The sequence below is a fragment of the Monodelphis domestica genome, chromosome 6 (genome assembly GCF_027887165.1).
Source record: "Monodelphis domestica isolate mMonDom1 chromosome 6, mMonDom1.pri, whole genome shotgun sequence".
Lineage (NCBI taxonomy): Eukaryota > Metazoa > Chordata > Mammalia > Didelphimorphia > Didelphidae > Monodelphis > Monodelphis domestica.
In genome coordinates, this window is record NC_077232.1 from 162,853 (window position 1) to 179,847 (window position 16,995).

The 16,995-nt window shown below is 69.6% G+C and overlaps 4 protein-coding genes across 4 annotated transcripts; 2 read left to right on the forward strand and 2 right to left on the reverse strand.

Annotated features, from left to right (window-relative positions):
• Nucleotides 1-31: 31 nt before the first annotated feature.
• PSMD13 (proteasome 26S subunit, non-ATPase 13) lies at nt 32-5,662 on the forward strand. The gene is made up of 13 exons (XM_056801024.1): nt 32-164; nt 248-326; nt 2,264-2,298; nt 2,376-2,431; nt 2,505-2,548; nt 3,248-3,334; nt 3,462-3,633; nt 4,327-4,406; nt 4,646-4,771; nt 4,854-4,916; nt 5,000-5,080; nt 5,168-5,284; nt 5,473-5,662. The coding sequence occupies exons 1-13, from the start codon at nt 70-72 to the stop codon at nt 5,566-5,568; spliced, it is 1,131 nt and encodes a 376-aa protein (XP_056657002.1). The 5' UTR covers nt 32-69; the 3' UTR covers nt 5,569-5,662.
• An 8-nt stretch (nt 5,663-5,670) lies between these two features.
• Nucleotides 5,671-6,478, reverse strand: LOC103105219 (cytochrome c oxidase subunit 8B, mitochondrial-like). Its single transcript, XM_007505841.3, has 2 exons — nt 6,138-6,478; nt 5,671-5,823 (listed from the first exon to the last, which is right to left on the reverse strand). Exons 1-2 carry the CDS (start codon nt 6,246-6,248, stop codon nt 5,725-5,727), a joined length of 210 nt encoding a protein of 69 aa, XP_007505903.1. The 5' UTR covers nt 6,249-6,478; the 3' UTR covers nt 5,671-5,724.
• A 1,390-nt stretch (nt 6,479-7,868) lies between these two features.
• Nucleotides 7,869-12,511, forward strand: PGGHG (protein-glucosylgalactosylhydroxylysine glucosidase). The gene is made up of 14 exons (XM_056801022.1): nt 7,869-8,791; nt 8,952-9,206; nt 9,383-9,596; nt 9,674-10,106; nt 10,195-10,314; nt 10,676-10,807; nt 10,884-10,995; nt 11,077-11,149; nt 11,230-11,366; nt 11,462-11,595; nt 11,684-11,779; nt 11,855-11,952; nt 12,036-12,247; nt 12,331-12,511. The coding sequence occupies exons 2-14, from the start codon at nt 8,972-8,974 to the stop codon at nt 12,384-12,386; spliced, it is 2,052 nt and encodes a 683-aa protein (XP_056657000.1). The 5' UTR covers nt 7,869-8,791; nt 8,952-8,971; the 3' UTR covers nt 12,387-12,511.
• Nucleotides 12,512-12,580: 69 nt separating this feature from the next.
• On the reverse strand, nt 12,581-15,759 carry IFITM5 (interferon induced transmembrane protein 5). The gene is made up of 2 exons (XM_001363778.4): nt 13,587-15,759; nt 12,581-13,347 (listed from the first exon to the last, which is right to left on the reverse strand). Exons 1-2 carry the CDS (start codon nt 13,773-13,775, stop codon nt 13,135-13,137), a joined length of 402 nt encoding a protein of 133 aa, XP_001363815.1. The 5' UTR covers nt 13,776-15,759; the 3' UTR covers nt 12,581-13,134.
• Nucleotides 15,760-16,995: the final 1,236 nt, after the last annotated feature.

The window sequence follows — 16,995 nt, forward strand, 5'->3', positions numbered from 1 at the left end:
TCCCCCCGCACCCCGTACGCCCCCCGCGCCCTCAGCGTCCCGCCCGGAGCCAGAGCCGGAGCCACCGCCATGAAGGACGTGCCGGGTTTCCTTCAGCAGAGCCAGAGCGCCGAGCCCGACCAGGCCGCCGTGTGGCACCGCCTCGAGGAGCTCTACACCAAAAAGTATGGGGGGGGAGGGGAGAGGAGAGGGAGAGGGGACCGGCCGCCCCGGGAGGGGCCGGCGCTGAGCTCCCCCGTGTCCCCAGGCTGTGGCACCAGCTCACGCTCCAGATTCTGGACTTCGTGCAGGACCCCTGCTTCGCCCAAGGCGACGGGCTCATCCGGGTAAGTGGGGGGCGGCCCAGGGCTCCCCCAATCCGAGGGGGGCGGAGCTTGGCTGGGCTGAAGGGTTCCGAGAGGCGCTGCCTGTCGGAGCCCCCGGGGTGGGGGCGGAGGAAGGTTGACCTGAAACGTGCTTCCCCACGGAGAAAGGGCGCGGGAAGGGCTTCTCACACGGGGAGGCCACAGCACCCCGGGGGGCAGATCTAGAGGGGCACGGCGCCCGCGGAATTCGCTTTGATGGGCCGAAGGCCGCGGCTCCTCCAGGGCTTCGTTGTGTGTCTGGCCCTGCCTCAGCCCTCACCCTCCATCCTCCTGGCCTCTCTCTCTCTGCCTCTGGCCCTTTCCTCTGCCACGTTCTGCCTCGGGGCCTGCTGTGCCCAGTTCCTTCCGGCCCCTGGGCAGCCTTTGGCAAAGACTTTCCCTGTTTGCCTTTGAATTCTAGTTGCATTGATTTTGCTTGTGCAGAAGCTCCTCCGCCCTTTGGCCCTGTCATCTGTTGGTCCCTGAGGGTCAGCTGGAAGCGGAGCTCCCAGTCATGGGGGAGAAAAACCGAGGCCCCCTGCCCCCTCCTCCCTGTCTTGGGGGGGGGGAGGAGCCGGACAGCTTCAGGCCCCAGATAGTGGGTCTTAGTGGGGCCAGGGAGCAGTCGGGCTGTGCCCTCGGCTTCTCCGTGGGGCACGCGGTGTCCAGCGGATGTGGAGCGCCCAACACTGGCCCATTGTTTCCCCATCTTTACGTAACCTGGCCCGGCTGGGGCTATTCCAAGGGCCGCCGCCCGCCCAGGTCTCTACTTGGGGATCCGATGACCTGTTCTGATAGCAGCCACCTCCCTCGCTGGGCAAACACCACCCTTTAGTGCTGGGGGCAAAACACAAGGCGCTTTCTGCTGCCCCTGACGACGGCCACCTCTGCGCCCTGCCCGTCCCCAGCAAGTGGGAGCAGCTGAAGGCCTCCCGGGGATGGCGCCTGGGCCCAGGCCCGGTGCTTGGCTGGAACCCTGGTCGGGCCGCTGTTTCAGGATGCCCGGCAAACCGGTCCGCAATGCCTTTCCTGGCAACTGATAACATCATCCCATAATTACACTCTGGGGGCTTGAGCTGAAACACATAATTTCATACTTAGCCGTAATTAAGCTTATCATCTGCTTGGCCGCCCAACCCCTTCCTGCCTTATCCCGGCAGCTCCTCTTCCAGGCAGGGAAGCGTCTCCAAACCGGTTCTGGCTCTCCTCGCTTTTCCCTCCGACTCATTTGCTCGAACCGGGGCTCTCGGGCTTTCGGAATAGCCAAGTTAGTGCTTAGGGTTGGCCTTCCGGGCCCCAGAAGCCTCTCCACGAGGATCGAACTCGGGACTTGAGCTTGCTTAATGGGGAGCAAGCCGCGCCTCCTCAGGCGGCCTTGAGGGAGCAGGAGCTGGGGGGTGCGAGGCCTGCCGCCCAGAGGCTTGGGAGCCTGGTAGAGGGCCGCGGCCGGCCTTCGCCGGGTCAGGAATAACCCGGAAGCGTCCTGCCCGGAGCGTCTGCGCAGGCGCCTTGTCAGGACTGCACGTCGGACCCCAGGCCGGGGCTGAGGCCTCTCGGCAAGCCCTGGACGCCGTGGGACCGGCCCCCTCGACGGCTGACCCCTGCCCAGTTTGTGGCAGCAGGGACAGCTGAAGAGGCCCCCAGGCAGGCCACAGCCACGCTAAGGAGACCGGAACGGCCCGCCCGCCTCTCCGCCCAAAGAATCACTGGCGTGACAAAGCGTAGTTGAGATTCACCTCCTTCCGGAAGTGGGGGGCCCTCCCCCTCCGCCCAGTTCTCCTTGAGGCCCCCCTGCTGTGCCCAGGTTCATTCCTTGACAGTCTGGGGGGGCCGTGCCCCCCCACTGGCTCCGGGGACCTGCGGGACACTCGGGCGCCGAGTCGGCATCGGCTAACTGCCGCCCTTTCTTTGCTCTGCAGCTCTATGAAAACTTCATCAGCGAGTTCGAGCACAGGTAACGCGCGCTCGCCCTCCTCGCGCTCGCGCCGGCCCTCGGGAAGGCCCGCGCTGGACGTGCTCTTTTCGTTTCAGGGTGAACCCTCTGTCCTTGGTGGAGATCATCCTCCACGTGGTGAGGCAGATGACAGGTGAGTGTGGCCCGCCCCGGGGGGCCTCGGAGCTGGGCGCTCGGCTAACGCGGGCTCCTCCTGTTTGCTGCAGACCCGAACGTCGCGCTGACCTTTCTGGAAAAGACGCGTGAAAAGGCAAGTCTGAGCTCGAGCGTGCGAGGGGCGCCCCCTTGTCCGAGGGACTCCCCCTTGTCCGAGGGGCGCCCCCTTGTCCGAGGGACTCCCCCTTGTCCGAGGGGCGCCCCCTTGTCCGAGGGACTCCCCCTTGTCCGAGGGACTCCCCCTTGTCCGAGGGGCGCCCCCTTGTCCGAGGGACTCCCCCTTGTCCGAGGGGCGCCCCCTTGTCCGAGGGGCGCCCCGGGGCACCTCCTTGTCTGAGGGACTCCCCCTTGTCCGAGGGGCGCCCCCTTGTCCAAGGGACTCCCCAGGGCACCTCCTTGTCTGAGGGACTCCCCCTTGTCCGAGGGGCTCCCCCTTGTCCGAGGGGCTCCCCCTTGTCCGAGGGGCGCCCCCTTGTCCGAGGGACTCCCCCTTGTCCGAGGGGCGCCCCCTTGTCCGAGGGACTCCCCCTTGTCTGAGGGACTCCCCCTTGTCCGAGGGGTGCCCCCTTGTCCGAGGGACTCCCCCTTGTCCGAGGGGCGCCCCCTTGTCCGAGGGGCGCCCCCTTGTCCGAGGGACGCCCCCTTGTCCGAGGGGCGCCCCCTTGTCCGAGGGACTCCCCCTTGTCCGAGGGACTCCCCCTTGTCCGAGGGGCGCCCCCTTGTCCGAGGGGCGCCCCCTTGTCCGAGGGACTCCCCGGGGCGCCCCTCTCTGAGCTCTCCCCCTCCCCGCTAGGTGAAAAGCAGCGACGAGGCAGTGATCTTGTGCAAGACGGCCATTGGGGCTCTGAAGCTGAACATCGGCGACCTGCAGGTGACCAAGGTGAGGACGGGCTCCCTGGGCGGCGGCGGCCCAGGTCAGAGCCGGTCAGGGCTGCGCGGGCGGGCGGGGCTTGCTTGAGCCCCCGGGCCGAGGGCCGAGGCGGGACCCTCACCGGCCCGGCCTGCAGGAGACCATCGAGGATGTCGAGGAGATGCTGCACAACCTCCCCGGCGTGACCTCCGTGCACAGCCGCTTCTACGACCTCTCGAGCAAGTACTACCAGACCATCGGCAACCACGCGGCCTACTACAAGGACGCGCTGCGCTTCCTGGGCTGCATCGACGTGAAGGACCTGCCGGGTAGGTCCTCGGAGGCCGTCCCTTCCCGGGAAGGGCTCCAGCCACTGGCGCGCGCAGGCGCTCTGTGCCGCCTCCGTGGCTGGCCAGCAACCCCTTCCGTGGGCGTGGGGGGCAGGCGGGCTCGGGGGCTTCTTTTCCTTTCCTCAGGCGCTTCCCATCGCCCTCCTCTGCCTTCCGTCGTAACGGCCGAGTCCACTGCAGATACTTTCTAGGTAGCCCGAGTTCAGTGATTTGCCTAGGGTCACTCAGCCAGGATTTGAACCCAGGACCTCACCTTCCTGAGCCTGAGCCACCCGCTGGGTTGTAGCTGGCCCTGCCCCTGCTCACCTCTCCCTTCTCTGCTGGAAGTGCCAGGTTGGGGGATGGTCACCCGCCCCCGAGCCAAGGCCCCAGCTGGGGGGTTCTGGAGGGGCTTCCTCCTTACCCAGAGGGCCTAGGGCTCCGCCTTCGGACTGCCCTTCCTGCCCTCCGTCCAGCCTCCCCGCCCTACTTGGCCTCCTTGTTGGGCCGCCCTCTTACTGCCTCCCTCCGGCCCCCCGAGGGCAGCGCCCGGCCTGGAGACGGGAGGTCCCGGCAGCTCCCTGGCCGGGTGGGCTTGGACAAGTCACTTGACCCCCGCCGCCCAGCCTCGCAGCCGTCCTGGCACAGGGGGCAGGCCGGGCCGGGCCGCACCGACGGGGGTCTCTCCTCCAGTGTCCGAGCAGCAGGAGAGAGCCTTCACGCTGGGCCTGGCGGGACTTCTCGGCGAAGGCGTCTACAACTTTGGGGAGCTGGTGAGTTGGGCCGGGGGGGGGGGGGCAGCAGGGGGGGGTAGTGAGGCCCACGGGGGGGGGGCAGCAAGGGGGGGGCAGCGAGGCCGGGGGGAGCAGCAGGGGGGGGTAGTGAGGCCCACGGGGGGGGGCAGCGAGGCAGGGGGGGGAGTAGTGAGGCCCACGGGGGGGAGCAGCGAGGCGGGGGGGGGGGGGGGGAGCAGCGAGGCCGGCCTCCGCCAAGCCCGTCTGTTGGGCCGCAGCTCATGCACCCCGTGCTGGACTCCCTGAGGAACACGGACCGCCAGTGGCTCATCGACACGCTCTACGCCTTCAACAGCGGCAACGTGGAGAGATTCCAGACCCTGAAGCCGGCCTGGGGCCAGCAGGTGAGGGGGGGCGCCGGGGGGCTCCTCGGGGGGCCGGTCCGAGGCAGGCCGAGGGGCCACTTGTCTGCCTCCTCCCTTCCAGCCCGATCTGGCCGCCAACGAAGTGCTGCTGCTGCAGAAGATCCAGCTGCTGTGCCTCATGGAGGTGAGCCGGGGCGCAGGGTAGGGTGAGGGGCGGGCCGGCCCCGCTGTCCGGGCAGACCCCAACCGGCCCCCTCGGCCTTTCAGATGACCTTCACGCGTCCGGCCAACCACCGGCAGCTGACCTTTGAGGAGATCGCCCAGAGCGCCAAGGTGAAGGTGAACGAGGTGAGCCTGCCACGCCCGCTGCCACACCTGCTGCCACGCCCCCGGCCCCCTCCCCGCTCACCCCAGCCCCCCCTGCCCTTTGCACAGGTGGAGCTGCTGGTGATGAAGGCCCTTTCGGTGGGTCTGGTGAAGGGCAGCATCGATGAGGTGGACAAGCGCGTCCACATGACCTGGGTCCAGCCTCGGGTGCTGGATGTGCAGCAGGTACGGCCACCAGACCCTCTGGCTGGGGGGGGCGGGGGGGTGGGGCTGGACTCCCTCCCCAGGCACTGTGTGTGCCCGGGCCCAGATCCCTTGGGTGTGCTGCTCCCGGCCCTGGGGAGGGCGTCCCAGCGTGGGAGGGCCCTCCGGCCTGGCTCCCCGCCCCGTCTGAGCTCCACCCTCGTCCCCAGATCAAGGGCATGAAGGACCGCCTGGAGTTCTGGTGCACCGACGTGAAGAGCATGGAGATGCTGGTGGAGCACCAGGCCCACGACATCCTGACCTAGGCCGCCCCCCCCCTGTGCCCCCCCCTGTGCCCCCCGCGGCGAGAACCCTGCTCCAATAAAGGCCCGCCCCGGGCGGGGGTCACAGAGGCGCCGAGGCGGCTGTGGGTGCGAGAGAGCTTTATTGAGCGGCTCCGGGCAGCGTCTGCGGGCCGCCCGCTAGGCGGAGCCCTGCTTGTAGCTGTCGAAGTGCGCCAGGATCCATCCGGGGGGGCCCAGGAAGGTGACGAAGGTGACCAGCAAGGCAGCAGCCTGCTCCTGGGGGAGGGGCGGAGGGGCACCATTAAGCGCCGGCTGGGCGCCACGTGCCCTTGTCTGGGAAGGGACGAGCCCAGCCGGCAGCACAGCTGCCCCTCCCTTCTCTGCCAGCCCTCCCCTCCCCCCCCCAGTCACCTTCAGACCCTGCGGCCTGGCACGGGGGAAGGGCAGGCCGGGGTGGGGCCTCTCTGGGTGCCGGCTCTCCCCACGTCCTCCCGGCCCCCCAGGGCAGAGAAAGGGCCAGCCCAGCCGCCCGGGCCCTAGCGCCTTTGGGGGTCCCTGGCACACCCTCCCCCTGCCCCACGGTCACTCACTCCGGAGCTGGTGGGATCCCTGGCCGGCCGGGCCGAGATGTGGGCCCGGGGAAGCGTGAGGCTTCTCAGGGGGGCCCGGAGCAGCCTGGCGGCCCCGGTCAGCGCGGACATGGTGTGCGGTGGGCCTCGGGGCTCGTCCGTCTGTCCACTAGGAAGGGCCCTTCAGCGTCTGACCTTCCCGGGCTGTGCCCGTTGCAGCTGTCCCTGTCACGGGACGGGAGGCCGCTGCCAGATGCCAGGCAGGGGAGGGCGGGCCAGGGGACGGCCTTCCCATCCCCCCAGCAGGGCCCAGGGCCCCACGCTCCCTAACCTGCAGGCCTTGGCGCCTGGCCTGGAGGCAAAGAGACCCCAGGCCCGGGGCATGCTGGGAGAGCGGGCCTGGGGGCCGCCCCCATCGCGTCGGCCATCCCGAGGCGAGGCCCCGCCCCCTGCGCCTTTGCCCGGGCTCCTGTCCTCGTGTAAAAGGAGGGCTTCGGGGTCTGGACTCCCAGCAGCCCGCGCTCCCCCCAAAGCCCCAGGAGGCCATTCTGGCCCTCTGCAGCGGGCATCACTGCGTTGTGCCAGGGCGAGGGGCTGCCCAGAGCCAATGCCAGGGCGGGCGCCACGTCCCTGCCTTCCGGGAGAAGCCAGCGAGCAGTGGGGACGGGGCGGAACGGAGGGGGGAGGGGGCGCCACTTGAAATGGGGCTCGGGCTCTCCCCACCCCCCGCCGTTGGCCAGAGCGGGCAGGGCCCGGGCCAAGCCCAAGATCCGCTACGAAGGGGGCAGCCAGGGGTGCCAGCGGCGGGCTTTGGGATGGGCCGGCCTAATCCCTTCCTCCTGTAATGCCCCTAATTACCGGCTTGGGTCTGGGGAGGGGGAGGAGGCCTGGCACCGCCGTGGCCAGGGAGGGAGGAGGCGGCGGCCAGAGCGTGAGGGACAATCGGAGGGGGGAGGGAGGAGGGGGGATCGGGCGGCGGCGGGTCCGGCGTGGGTGTCACAGGCCCGGTGGGAGGGCAGGACGCGCCCCTGGCAGCGGAGAGAGCCTGGGGCTCCTGATCCGTTTTCTCCAATAGCAGTGGCCCGGACAAGCCTCAGTTTCCCCCTGGGCTCCCTCTCCGTGACTCTTCCAGACCTCTGGGCCCGCTGGCACAGACGCGGGACCCCCGCCCCTCTCCTCTAGCCCGATGGGGGAGGCCTGGGTCTGCTGTCCGTGGTGCTGGAGAGGAGCCTGGAGCAGGGTTCGAATTCGGATCTTCTTGGTTCTCAGGACCCTCCCCTCCACCCACCTTTTCCTCTCCCTGTCTGCCTCCCCTGGCTCTCCTCCATCCTCTCCGATCACTTCCTCTTTCTTCTTTGCTGGAGCCTCCTGCGGAGCAGATGAGGAAACTGAGGAAGCGGGGGAGTGACTTGTCCAGGGTCACTCGGCAGAAGGGAGGCTCACCGCTGCCGGTGTCCCCATTTTACAGCCGGTCAGAAGGAAGTCGAGGGAAGGAGGGTGCAGGCCCTCCAGCCCCCGCCTCCCCGGGACCCCTCCCTCGCCCACCCTGGGGGGTGCCTGGGGCCCGTCCGGAGGGGCGGGGAAAGCCGGGGGAAGCGGGTGGCCTGGGCCCAGCTTTTCGGGAAGAAGGGATGCGCCCCCGTCTGGCCAGCAGGGGCCTCTGCGGGGAGGAGGAAGGGGGGGGGGGGGTAGCCGCGGCCGCCCCAGGCCTAGGCCCAGCCGCTTTTGGCGCAGATCCCCAGAGGAGGTCTGTCCATCTCCCGACTCCACGTGGGCGCCTGAGGAGGGGGCGGGGCCTGCTGGCTCCCCTCTTCCGAGTGCAGAGCGCCGCCCTACTGGCCGCCCCGGGGAGAGCAGCCCCAGAGCCCTCCCCTGCTGCTTCACCCCGAGCAGGAAGAGGGAAGGAGGGCAAGGACGGGACACTTAGAGGACACCGACTGTGTGCCGGGACGGCGTCTGCCAACTGAGGCGACTGGATCCGGCCCACCGTCTGCAGCGGGACTGGAACTCGGGGCTTCTGGCCACCAGGCTCCGGGCTGCCGCCGGGTCACTTAGCTAGAGAGCGCGGTGGACCGGCCAGCTTTGAGAGCAGGGCCGGCTGGGCCCCAGGCTTCTCTTCGCCGCCTGTCCAGATCTAGTGACCCCGCATTTTAAGGAAGGGAAACCCCAAAGCGAACCGGGGGTGGCTGCAGCCTCCCTTCGTCCTCTTCACCAAAGGCACAGACAGGGCATACCGGGCTCCCGACTTCATTTCCCACCTCTGGGCCTTTGCATAGGCCCGGCCCTCCTCCTGGCTCAGCCTTCCTACTCCACTTATGGGATTAGAAACCCCGCCCCGGACAGGCTGGCGCGGCCGGGGCGGGGCGGGGCGGGGGGCGGAGTCGCAGCGCCCGGGCTCCCCAGACTCCCCGCCCTGGCTATTTCGCGATCTGAAGCTCCTGAGCCCCTAAAGAGCCGCTCGTAGAATCAACCCGGAGGAGCCAAGGACGCTAACCGCGCGGAGCTGGAGAGCAGCCAGGGGACCCCGGGAACTGGGCTGGCCCGGCTGGGCAGGGAGGAGGATCCCGGCACTCGGGGCCAGTTTCCTGCCCCGTGACGTGGAGGACGTGGGGGAGGGGCCCCGGCCTCGGCCTCTGCCTCTGCCCGCCCAGCAAGGCTTCCCGCTAGCGCGCCAGGTAACTCCCCGGGTTAGGGGCGCTCCGAGGGTCCGGAGGCTGCCCTCCCCCCGGGCCTAGACGGGCCTGCGAGCGCCAGCCGCCCAGAAGGGGCGGGGGCCCTTCCTAAGACCGGGCAGCTGGGCGCCCTAGCGGGACCTCGGGGCCCTCCCGCCCGCAGCAGCCCGCAGCAGCTCGCAGATGGAGGACGACCCCACCGTGTTCAGCTGCCGCTCCCTGCCCGAGGACCCCCGCCTCCTGGCCCCCGTGACCAGTGCGTGCGTGGGCACCCAGGTGTACAGGGACGCCCTGCACGTGAGCGGCGTGTACAACGGGGCCGGGCCCGACACGCACCGCGCCCACCTCCCGAGCCCCCTCAACGTCCGGCTGCTGGCCCCCGCCGCCCGGGAGACCTTCGCGCTGGACACGAAGACAGGTGGGCCGCCCCTCGCTGCCTGGGCTCCCGGGCGCAGCGCGATCCCACTGCTTCTCGGACCCCCTCCCCGCAGCCCCGCCCGCCTTCCCCAAGCGCCCCTTCCACCCGCGATCCCACGACTTCCGGCCCCGCCTTCACACCTCCTCCCCGCGGCCCCGCCCCCGCCCCCCCCCCAGGTACTTTTGTCCACAGCCTGCAGGGCGCCGACTTCTGGGCCCGGCAGCGAGTGTACGCCCACCGCGCCCTTCCGCGCCTGCTCGTGCTCAGCGTGGACCTCGGGCGCTGCGGCCCCAGCACGGGGCGGCCCATCACGGTGCGCCTCCAGGCTGACTTCAGCCCGCACAGCCCGGACGTAGCCTTGCAGGCGGGCCCCGACTTCCGGGGTGCTCGGTGCGTGGGGGGGCGGGGGGCGGGGCGGGGCGACGGGCGCGGAGGGCCCGGGAGCAGCCGCTGCTCTGCCCGCCCAGGTACCTGCACGGACGCACGCTGGTCCCCGAGCAGCCCGGCTGCGCCCTGGCCGAGGTGCACCTGCTGTGGATGCCGGTGCCGCTCACGCTGAGCCTGGCGGCGGACGAGCAGGAGCGCACGTGGGACTTCCTGACGCTGGTGGCGGGCAGCCGGGCGCAGGCCGAGGCCCAGTTCCTGGAGGCCCTGAGCATGCGCGCGGCCGGCACCCTGTTCCCGCGCCACTCGGCGGCCTGGGCGGAGCTGTGGGAGGCCTGGGCCGCGGACCTGGAGGGGCCCCTCGCCCTGAGGCAGGCCCTGCGGGGGTGCCTCTACTACACGCTCAGCGCGCTCCCGCCCCCGGGCTGCCCGGAGCCCTTCCACGGGCTCAGCCCTGGCGGACTCTCCAACGGGGGCTTCGGCCAGTGCTACTGGGGCCACGTCTTCTGGGACCAGGTGAGCACCAGGTGAGCGCAGGCCCGCAGCCCCGCCCGCACCGGGCGCTGCCCCTCCCCCTGAGGCCAGCCCCTCCTCTTTGCCCCAGGACGTCTGGATGTTTCCCAGCATCCTCCTGTTGGAGCCCACCGCAGCCCGGAGCATCCTGGAGTACCGAATCCGGACGCTGGCCGGGGCCTTGGCCAACGCCGAGCTGCTGGGATTTCAGGTGGGCGTCCAGGGCCTCTTGGCTGTGGGGCCCTGGGCAAGTCACTTATCCCCCAGCATCTTCCGCCCAGGATTGATTCTGAGATGGAAGGTCTGGCTCCAAAGAAGAGGAGGCCAGGACTGCTGGGGTCGTACCTCTGCTAAAAGCTTCAGTGGTGGCTTGAGGTGGCAACCAATTCATCAGCAGGGTCCAGCCTTTCCCACTGGCTGACTCCTGACCTCCACACTTTTGCCTAGGCCGTGCCCTCCTCTTTGAAGCCTCACTAAGTGCTGGGCCCAAAGACTTAAGGGACTGAAGGGAGGGGGGAACTCAAGCCGGCTGGGTTCCATCCTCGACGCCCCTCGCCCTCCTCCCTCCTCAGGGTGCCAAGTTTGCCTGGGAAAGCGCCATTTCGGGCAGAGAGGTGTGCCCTGAGGAGATCTACGGGACCCAAGAGATCCACGTGAACGGGGCGGTGCTGCTGGCCTTTCAGCTCTATTACCAGGCCACGCAGGTACAGCCGAGGCGCCAGGGGGAGGGGAGGAGGGTGGCTGGCCAGCGGGCCTCGCCCCACTGCCATCCCTCCCCAGGACATGCAGCTTTTCTGCGAGGCGGGGGGCTGGGACGTGGTCCGCGCTGTGGCCGACTTCTGGTGTAGCCGGGTCACGTGGTGCCCGGAGGAGCAGAACTACCACCTCCGAGGTGAGGGCCGGCAGGAGGGCCGGGCCGGGCGGCCGGGGGCCCGGCCAGCTCGCTCAGAGCCCCGCCCCTTCCCTCCCCCAGGGGTGATGCCCCCTGACGAGTACCACCCCGGGGTCAACAACTCCGTCTACACCAACGTCTTGGCTCAGACCGGGTGAGTCTCCCCGTCGGGAGGCGGAGCGGGAGGCCCGCCCCGCCCGAGCCCCGCCTCACGCCCGGCCCCGCCCCCCGCAGCCTGCGCTTCGCCGCCGAGCTGGCCCGGGACCTGGGCCGGCCAGTGCCCGACCTGTGGGTGACGGTGGCCGAGAAGATGAAGGTGCCCTTCGACGCGGAGCGGAACTACCACCCGGAGTTCGACGGCTACGAGCCTGGTGAGCGCTGCGCTTGGCCGCCTTTGCGACCTCTGGGGGCGTCACGCTGTGGGCGGGGCCCGCTAAGCCCGAGCTCCCTCCCGGGTGCCGCGCAGGACAGACGGTCAAGCAGGCCGACGTGGTGCTCCTGGGCTACCCCGTGCCCTACGGCCTGAGCCCCGAGGTCCGGAGGGCGAACCTGGAGGCGTACGAAGCTGCGACCTCGTGCCGGGGCCCCGCGATGTCCTGGGTAAGGGGGCGGGGCCGGGCCTGGGGGCGGGGCTGGCCGGGCGGGGCCTCGGGGCCTGCTGAGGGCCGGCCGGGCGCCCCTCCCCCAGAGCATGTTTGCTGTGGGCTGGCTGGAGCTGAAGGAGCCCCAGAAGGCCCAGGAACAGCTCCGGAAGTGCTTCTCCAACATCTCGGAGCCCTTCAAGGTGAGGCTCCGCGCGGGTGGGGCGGGCGGGGCCGGCGGGCCGGGCAGGGAGGAGCGCCTGGGATTGTCCTCGTAGGTGTGGACGGAGAACGCGGACGGCTCGGGCGCTGTGAACTTCCTGACCGGGATGGGGGGCTTCCTGCAGGCGGTGCTGTTCGGCTTCACCGGCCTCAGGTGCGCGGGGCGGGGAGCGGGGAGGGGGCGGGACGGGGGGCTCCGGGTCTCGCGGTCGCTCTCACCCGGCACGCCCCCGCCAGGATCACCAGGGCCGGCCTGCTCTTCGACCCCGCGTGCTCGGCCCCGGTTCTCTCCGTGCGGCTCCCGGGGGTCTCCTATCTGGGCCACAAGCTCCGCCTGCACTTCTCCGAGGAGGCGGTGACCATCGAAGTGACGGCCTCGGAGGGCCCCGGGGCCCCGCCCCTGGAGGTGGAGCTGCGGCCTTCTGGGCAGCGGCTCCCCCTGCCCGTGGGTAAGGCTCAGCCCCGGCGATGCGGGGGGGGGGGGGGGGTGCTGGCCCGCCTCCCCCGTTCTGAGTCTGCGGCTCCCCCTCAGGACTCGAGATCTCCTTCCCCGCCGCTGCCGGGAGGATCCAGAGGGCGCCGGTGTAGAACCTGGGGGCCCCCACCGACTTAGGGAGCGCCGCCTCCAGTCCTGACGGCGGCATTCAAGGCCTGCCTGCCCTCACCTGGCCCCGCCCATGCCTTCCCAGACTCAATAAACGTTGGCGGCCCCAGTGAGCCTCCCTGGACCCCTCTTCCGCCCCCCCCCCCCCAGGAGTAAGCTCGGGCAGTTGGAAACAGGCTCGAGTCCCTTCCGTGGGTCAGTCCTTTATTGAGCACCTACTGTGTGCGGGAGGGGCACAATTCGGGCCTTCCAGAATCCCAGCGTGGAAGAGGGCGGCTGCCGGCCGGGACACGCCCAGAAGAGGGGTTGGACAGAGCCGAGTGGGGGGCGGGGGGTGCTGAGCCCGGCTGGGCGGGCTGTAGGGAAGGTGCCACCCTGTAATTAGGGGCGGCCCGGCCCACCACAGCCTGGGCAGGGACGCTACGTGGGCCCCTCTCCCAGTGGTCAGCGGCACGGAGCAGGAAGGAGCGCAGCGGGAGCCCCCAGTGTCTACACCACCCCCGGGCGGCGTGCCCGCGTGTTAGACCCTCGGACCCCGAGCCGAGACGCCGGCTGGGGGCGGGAGGCGGGAAGCCTGGAAGGTTAGGTTAGGGTGCAGGGAGGGGAGCCACTTGCCAGGAGAAGCCTCAGGCAGAGGGGCGGCTCTCCTTCAGCCCGAGACTGCGGGGGGAGGAAGGGGGACGCCTGGGTCTTTCGGGAGAGATTGGGGGCGGGGCGGGGTCCCCCGACGGCTCAGTCATAATCCGCATCGTGGAACTTGACGCTGAAGTAGCTCATGGAGCCCTGGGCCAGGCGGGATAGGTGCAGGGCTCCCGTCACCACCAGCGCCACGAGCAGCAGGGGCAGGAGCAGCGTCCACACCGTGGCCAGGATGTTGTAGCACTTGGCCTTGGAGCCGAGGCGCTGCGCCGCTTCCAGGTCTCCGGCCACCTTCTGGTCCCGGGCCTGGGCAGGGACGAACCATTAAAGCCCCTAAGACGGCCCGACCCGCACTCGGGATCCGGAACACCCCGCGGCTCCCCATTGCCCGGAAGCAGTGGGGGGGGCGTCTTTTTCCACTTAAGCTTTGCTCTGCCTCCCGCCCAAAGGGGGAGGGGGAGAAAGGCCGGGGCCACGCCCAGGGGCGATTGAAGACACCGCCACCCCCGTCCTGCCTCGGGGGTCCCGCCCGCCCCCACCCCTACCTTGATGGAATAGGCCAAGGCCAGGAAGCCCAGGCAGCACAGGTTCAGGTACAGGGTGTTGAAGACGGACCAGACCAGGTGGTCCCTCGGGGGCCGCGGCGGGCCCACAGGGATCACGGTGGCCGCGCCGGGCTCAGGGCCGCGAGGCGTCATGGGCAGAGGCTCCCCGCGGGGGTACGACGTGTCCATGGGTTCGAGTCCCGTATCTCCCCGACGAGCTCAGGCGACGCAGCTCCGGGGAGGGGGGCTGCCCGGCCCTTTATAAGGCCCGGCCGAGCCCCGCGGGCCTCTGGGTAGAATGGCAAATGACAGGCTGGCGCTGGAGCGCGGGGGGCCGCCCGGAGCCACAAACCACACCATCCTCGGAAAGAGGCCGCGGGGCGGGACCACCTCTGCCCAGACGGTCGAGAGACCTCCCGGGCGTCCCCAGCACGGCTTCCTGACTAACGGCTTTGCGCCCCTCTCGGCCTCTCCCCAAGAGCGTCCCCTTCCCACACACACACGTCTTTGATGGGGGGGGGACTTCCCTGGAGGAAACTCTCCTCCCGGTTCCCCTTGGGAGCCCCTCCCAAAGCCCTACCTCCCCCTCTCCAGCTTTCCCCCAGGAGAAGGGGGGGGAGACTTCCCAGCCCCCACGAAGGGGCGCCTCTCCTGCAGCTCCAGCCTGCTCTTCCCAGGAGGCCCCTGGGGGTCTTGGCCAATGAGCTCCCCCCTCACAAGCATATTCCCCCGACGAGCCCCAGGGGGGCAGAGGAAAGTGGCTGCTCCCTGGACCGCTGAGGGGGCTCCCAAGTCTTCTGCCTTAGAATGGCTGCTGAATCCGGGGGAGCCGCAGTAAGGGGTTAAGTGACTTGCCCAGGGTCACACAGCTAGGAATCTCTGAGGCCAGATCGGAAGCCAGGCTCTCTAGCCACTGAGCCAGCCCCGGCACCCCCCGAAGCCCAGCAGGAGATCAAGGCCCGGAGCCCTTGGCCCTAGCAGCGCGCACCGTCGAACTGGCTGGTTCGCCTTTTCCTGCCCTGTCCGAGAGCCGAGGGAAGCTGAGGAGGGCGCAGCGCTGTGGCGGAGGGTTTGAGGTTGGCTTTGATGTGCGGCGGCTCCTCGCTGCCTCCCTCGGGCCGACAGAGCTGCCGCTGTGGCCCCCGATTTCCAGACTCCTTTCCCTTCTGGGTAGCTGACGGGCGGGGTGGAGGTGCGCCCTCCCGCGGAGCCACGCGCATTCCCAGAGCAAGGGGGAAGCCAGGTGCAATCTCAGCAGCGGCCACCAGGGTGCGCTCGGAGCCCAGCGGGATCTGGCCCCGACCCTCTTCACTCCTCCTCCCCACCTCCCGCTTGCCGGCAGCCCCTCCTCACACGGCCCGCCCACTGTCTCCATCCGTCCCGATACCGTGTGTTCCCGCCCCGGGTTCCGAGCGGGCGGAGATAAACTGAGTCCCACTGGCACGCCTGGCCTCAAGTGCTCGGACAGGCTTGGCGGTCGGGAATTGTGGATGCGAGCGGAACGGAGGACTGCGGCCGCCCACGAGCCAGAGCCAGCCCTCCCCGAGGCCCCTTCCCGGGCCAGGGAGTCCACTTTCTCCTGTGCAGCCGGGCCGAGGCAGCCCCACCCCGAGCTCCCGGTGGCAATTCTCTCGACGGTCCCCCGCCATCCCTGCGGCCTTCAAACGGGCGCCCCCGTGCAGTCTGCGGGCTGCGCGAACTCTCCGGCTTCTCCTCGCCTGGGGGCGGCCGGGCTTCCCCGGGGCGCTCTTTTCTCTCCACACTCCCGCCCCGCTTGTTGGACCTCCCAGCCCTCCCTCTTTCTGTCCAAAGCTCTCTCGGCCTTCCCCGTGCTGTTTCGAGGCCGAGGTCTTGGGTTCAAATCTCCCGGGGAACCTTGCAGACTGCGGCCTGGGCGCCGGCTTTGTGCCCGTCGGCTTCGTTCGCTATTCAGACACACACACCCACCCACCCCCGTTCTCTTCCCAGAAGGGCAGACTGACAGAGGTGGCGCATGCGCCTTATCCTCTGGCCGCCAACCCCGAGCCCACCTTCCGCAGCCCCACTAGCCACTTCCGCAAATCCCGCCCTTTTCTTGCTTCGGGAGCGAACCGAGGAGTAACGGCTTTTCCACGCGCCTCTCCGGGCCCGCGGCTGCCGCTGCCGCTTTCGCCCCGCCTCCTGGGCGGAGGCTCGCTCCGGCTCTGCGCTCTGAACAGGGTTCCTCGGAGAGCCACCAGACCGACCCCCGGCCGGCCCCTCCCCTCTCTGGATCCCTAAAACGGGAGACGCCGGGCGGGACCAGGGCCGCGGCGTCGGGCCTGCGCGACCCCGGGGCGCTCTTCCACCCCGCCCCCATTCGCCCTCCGGCAGCGGAGGGAAAGGAACTGTCCAGGGCAGCTCGGTGCTGGAATCCCGCCAGGCGCCTCAGGGCCCTCTCCTTGGAGCTGCAGCGAGGCTGCCCAGTGGCTAGAGCGGGGCCTGGAGGCAAGAGGTCCTGGGGCGGGCCTAGCTGAGTGACCCTGGCCAAGTCACTTAACCCCATTGCCTGAGCCCGGTCCGCACCAGGCTGTTGCCTGGAGCTTCACCAATGCGGGCTCTCCAAGGGAGGCCCAGCTGCAGGCTCCTGGGCCGGCCAGCAGAAGCCTGGACACCCTGGGGACGGAGCCAGGTGCCCGCGGGATCCCTGCCTGGCCTTCCTCAGCCCTGGAGAAACAGAAGACCCTCAGGCTGCCCCTGGCTCCATTTCCTTCCAGGCTGCTCCTGCTGCCCCTCCCCCACAGTCCCTCAGCCTGCCCGGCCTGGCACCCTCCCTGATCCTCAGGCTGAGAGCACCCTGGGGTGGGCCTCATCCCCCTCCTTCGCCCCACCTGGCTCCCAGCTGCCCTTCCACAGGGCCCCCAGGCCACCAACACCAACTTTTCTCCCCATCCCACGGCTCTCCTGCCTCCACCAGCCCGCCCTCACCTCCTCTAGACCCTGCTGGGCCTCCTGCCTTCTAGGCCTGCCTCAGCCTCCTCCTCCCCGTTATGTAGTAAATGATCCACTGACTGCACTGGGCATGTGTGGGGCCAGGAGCTACAGGGCCCCCGGGGGTGCCAACACGGCCTCCGGTGGGCCAGCGACTGGCCACCCGTCCTGTCTGTCTGCTGGCCCAGCCGGAATCATTAACTAACAATGTTCCAGGAAATGCTGTGACTGCGTTAACCCATATAAACTCCACTGACTCGGCTTCCCCGGCACTAGCGATAGACTCCCCTTGCCTCAATTGTGTTGTCTCCAGGTGCTCCTTGGGGTGCTCGTCCACTCGGACCCGAACACCCCTCCAACGTCCCGGCCTCCCAGTTCCCACTTTCTGCCCCTCCCGTCCACCTGTAGAGAAGCCCAAAAGGTCCATGACCTGGCCATCACCCACAATGCACCACTGCTA